Source organism: Sceloporus occidentalis, unplaced genomic scaffold (assembly GCF_023333645.1).
Source record: "Sceloporus occidentalis isolate IW3139 unplaced genomic scaffold, rSceOcc1.0.p SCAF_5, whole genome shotgun sequence".
Classification (NCBI taxonomy): domain Eukaryota; kingdom Metazoa; phylum Chordata; class Lepidosauria; order Squamata; family Phrynosomatidae; genus Sceloporus; species Sceloporus occidentalis.
In genome coordinates, this window is record NW_028316985.1 from 107,784,207 (window position 1) to 107,788,402 (window position 4,196).

General features: G+C 42.3%; 1 protein-coding gene across 1 annotated transcript; it reads right to left on the reverse strand.

The window, feature by feature from the left end:
* Positions 1 to 1,436: 1,436 nt before the first annotated feature.
* LOC149312637 (uncharacterized) lies at positions 1,437 to 3,030 on the reverse strand. Its single transcript, XM_089525060.1, has one exon. The coding sequence runs from the start codon at positions 2,969 to 2,971 to the stop codon at positions 1,796 to 1,798; it is 1,176 nt and encodes a 391-aa protein (XP_089381186.1). The 5' UTR covers positions 2,972 to 3,030; the 3' UTR covers positions 1,437 to 1,795.
* Positions 3,031 to 4,196: the final 1,166 nt, after the last annotated feature.

The window sequence follows — 4,196 nt, forward strand, 5'->3', positions numbered from 1 at the left end:
AAGACTACAGGATCTCAAGGGGTCTCATTCAGCTCAGCAGGGAGCGGGAAATAGGAGATCCTAGAGGGGAAAGTGTGAAGGGGACGCCCTGGGAGTAAGAGCAATACACAGGGCTGGTTGCTGCAGGGATCACCCCCAGAGCACCACAGCAACAAACACTGAGCATTGCTGCGCCATTTCCACCTCTGCCATAAATAGGGAAATGGAAGGAGGCTGGTGCTCTCTGGCCAATATGATACATTCTCTATCTCAGCATAGCATAAATATTTGATAGTAGAGTCATGCTATGCCAGCCCTATTCTGGATATCTCTCTTCTGCAGTGTAAGGAAAATGGTGAGTGCACCTAACAATCAGCTAATCGCACAATAGGCCATGCACAGTTGCAGTATGGGATTCACAATGTCCACATTGCTGAGGTCCAACTACTGTATTATGAAAAGTTTAATGCTTTGAGCCCTCGGTTCCTCCTAGTTTCCAACATGTGTTGGAAGGAATGCACAAAAACATACAACACACGAGAGAAATTTGCTTACAGGACAACACAAACTGGAGGTCCCAAAGGAGAAAGTAAGCTCTCACCCATTGTGGCCCATGTGATCTAGGTCACAGTTGACATGATTGTATGGCCACTTGTGAGATGGACTGTCAGGCTGATTGTTGGCCCCACTGCATTGAGGCTCCTTGTGTGCCTGGCGGTGTCCACAGTAGTGCATCTTTTACCACGGTTGGAAACATTCCTGCTCCCATAGCCTATGATACATTTTGTAGAACTGGGTGGAAAGGAAGAAGTTAGTGACAAATCTAAGCATAAGATGGCCAAAAAGGTGGAAAAACCACAAATAACAAAGAAAATCCATTTTTAACTGAGAGAACACCTCCGTGCGAATCTCTACATCCTCCAGTGCAGTGCTTCTCAATTATTTTCTGTCATGCCCCCCCTAGGAAGAAGAAAACATTTCGCGCCCCCCGCGCGACTGTAAATAGTATCATTTGTCTATAAAATTGTTATAAGTACACCTCTGCATAACAGAGCCTCACGCCCCCCTTTATGGAGCCTCACGCCCCCCCTGGGGGGCCCACCCCACTATTTGAGAAAGGCTGTTCCAGTGCAACCCTATGGTCAACATCTGCCAGACATTGACCATAGAATTGCACTGGAGGAGTTACAAATGCATAGTAGATTGTTCTTTCTAGGAATCTCTAGTCTAAGTCCTTTAGTGCACCTTTTAGTTAAAGTTTTTTTTTTTTTAAATTATTTTTATTAGATCAAGATATAACATAAATGTCATGTACAGAAAAAAATAATGACAAAAGCGAATAAACTTTACACTTTATAAATTCTTGATCAAATTTTTCTATTTTCTCACCCAACACCATATCCCCTGTCCCACCCTCTCTGCTATAAGATTCATCACATATAGCGGCATAATTATTGTCAAGCAATAGTAAATGATTCTCTGCTTTAAATATTAACAATTAAAATTAAATTTGGATATTTACATAATTAGAGTATGAACTTTAACAGGTATTTTTCTTTCTCCATTCATCGACATATATAACAGTAATCATCACTCATTATTCATTACAGGATGTAAATAGCTTTCTTAATTTAGCAATTACCAAAACATGCCTGTCTTTTTCTTTAATGTGTGTCTCTTGAATGCAAATAATATCTGCTTTTTGTTTCGCGAGATAATGAAAAGTTCTTCTCCTTTTGAATTTGGAATTTACCCCATTGATATTCCATGACAATAAATTGTTTACCATTATTTCTTTTATTTAACACAACTTTATTTAATGCCTTATTCTTCTATTTTTCCTTAATTTCCTTTTCCCCTTCCTATTTTCTGTCTGCTCCCCTTTTTTCTCACTATTTCCCTTTTGGCTTCTCGTTTTCTGCTTCTGAGCTTTAGCTTGCGCCAATTCTAAATCTATTTCAAGTTCACTTTCTCTTCCTTCTGAGGAGGATCTGTCAGTTTCCTCTGAGCTATCTTTTTCTTCCTCTGAAGTCTTCGTTTCCTGGTCCTTTCCATTCCCCTCCTTCACCTCTATATTCCCTAGCTTGTTCCTCCTTTTTTTTCTTTCCTTCTTCCTTTCCTCTGTTTCCCCAGTTTTCTGTTCCTTTTTATTGTTGATTAAAAAATCTTTCATTTTTTCTTCTGAGTTAATCACAAATCTTTCTCTTTCAAAGGTGAAGGAGACCCCTTCCGTTTTTTCCCATTTGTACCTGATATTATTGTGTCTTAGATATTCTGTTAAAATTGTGTAGTCCCTTCTTTTCCTCAATATTTGTGCTGGGATTGCCCTAAATATCTTAATCTCATTACCTTCCAATTCAAATTTCTTATTTTGGCTTATTTCTAATATTAAATCTCTCACCCTTTCCCTGACAAAAAAAACCATAATGTCTCTCGGGAGGTTATTATTTTTGGCAGCCCATGAGTCCACCCTGTACAATTTATCCACCTCTGAGTCTAACTGATCCTCTGACCAGTCAATAAAGTGAGCTAGTTCTGAAATAATTCTTGTTGTTAAGTTTTCATTCAATTGTTCACTTAGACCTCTTAGTTTTATTGCCTTTCTTTGTAGCCGTAATTCTAAATTAGCTTTGTAATATTCATCTTGGGTTTGTTTCTCTTCTGAGGTTTCTACTTTCTTTTCTAATACCTCCGTTTTCTCTTGAATCTCAGTGATTTTTTTATTAAGTGATTTGACTTCTCCAGTAATTTTTGTCATGCTATCTTTAAAAATACTCAATTCTTTTTGTATATCCATTTTAATCTCTTCTCTTAAGCAATTTGTTTCCTCCTTGATCTTAGCTGCTATTTCTGTTTTTAGATCTGAGCTAATTTTCTTTATTTCCTCTAATAAGTAGGTATGAGTCTCTCTTACTCTTAATTGGTCAGAGTACATTGCTGAATTAGATGGAGTAGGGGCCTTTGTTTCCTCTAAATTGTTATTATCTGCCATAATCACACTATTTTGCGAAGAGAAGGGGGGAGGAAGAGAGAAAGGGGAAATACAAATAGTTTTTTTTCCTTTGGGGAAGAAAAGAGAAAAAGGAAAGACAAGTTTCCCAAATTCCTTATTTCCAACTAATTAGTAGATAACTTAACTGTTATTTATTATCTTGGTAGTAAGTTACTTTACTTTACTATTTCCTCATTATTTCAACATCCCATCCAAAAAAAAAAAAAAAAAAAAAAAACAGAGAGGAGAATTTGGTGCCTTCAGGGGAGTTTAATCCCTCCTCTTGCACAGTCTCTATCTCTGAGTGAACTTCTCAGGCAGGGTTTTAAGGCCTTGCCTGGCTGCTGAAGCTGCTGTGAGTCCTGGGGGTGGGTGGTTCCTTGGAGTCCTCCCTCTTCCTCCACTCAAGCTGGCTCTGCTGCTGGAAAAGCTTCTCAGGCAGGGTTTTTAAGGCCTTGCCTGGCTGCTGAGGCTGCTGTGAGTCCTGGGGGTGGGTGGTTCCTTGGAGTCCTCCCTCTTCCTCCACTCAAGCTGGCTCTGCTGCTGGAAGAGCTTCTCAGGCAGGGTTTTTAAGGCCTTGCCTGGCTGCTGAGGCTGCTGTGAGTCCTGGGGGTGGGTGGTTCCTTGGAGTCCTCCCTCTTCCTCCACTCAAGCTGGCTCTGCTGCTGGAAAAGCTTCTCAGGCAGGGTTTTAAGGCCTTGCCTGGCTGCTGAAGCTGCTATGAGTCCTGGGGGTGGGTGGTTCCTTGGAGTCCTCCCTCTTCCTCCACTCAAGCTGGCTCTGCTGCTGGAAAAGCTTCTCAGGCAGGGTTTTTAAGGCCTTGCCTGGCTGCTGAGGCTGCTGTGAGTCCTGGGGGTGGGTGGTTCCTTGGAGTCCTCCCTCTTCCTCCACTCAAGCTGGCTCTGCTGCTGGAAAAGCTTCTCAGGCAGGGTTTTTAAGGCCTTGCCTGGCTGCTGAGGCTGCTGTGAGTCCTGGGGGTGGGTGGTTCCTTGGAGTCCTCCCTCTTCCTCCACTCAAGCTGGCTCTGCTGCTGGAAGAGCTTCTCAGGCAGGGTTTTTAAGGCCTTGCCTGGCTGCTGAGGCTGCTGTGAGTCCTGGGGGTGGGTGGTTCCTTGGAGTCCTCCCTCTTCCTCCACTCAAGCTGGCTCTGCTGCTGGAAAAGCTTCTCAGGCAGGGTTTTTAAGGCCTTGCCTGGCTGCTGAGGCTGCTGTGAGTCCTGGGGGTGG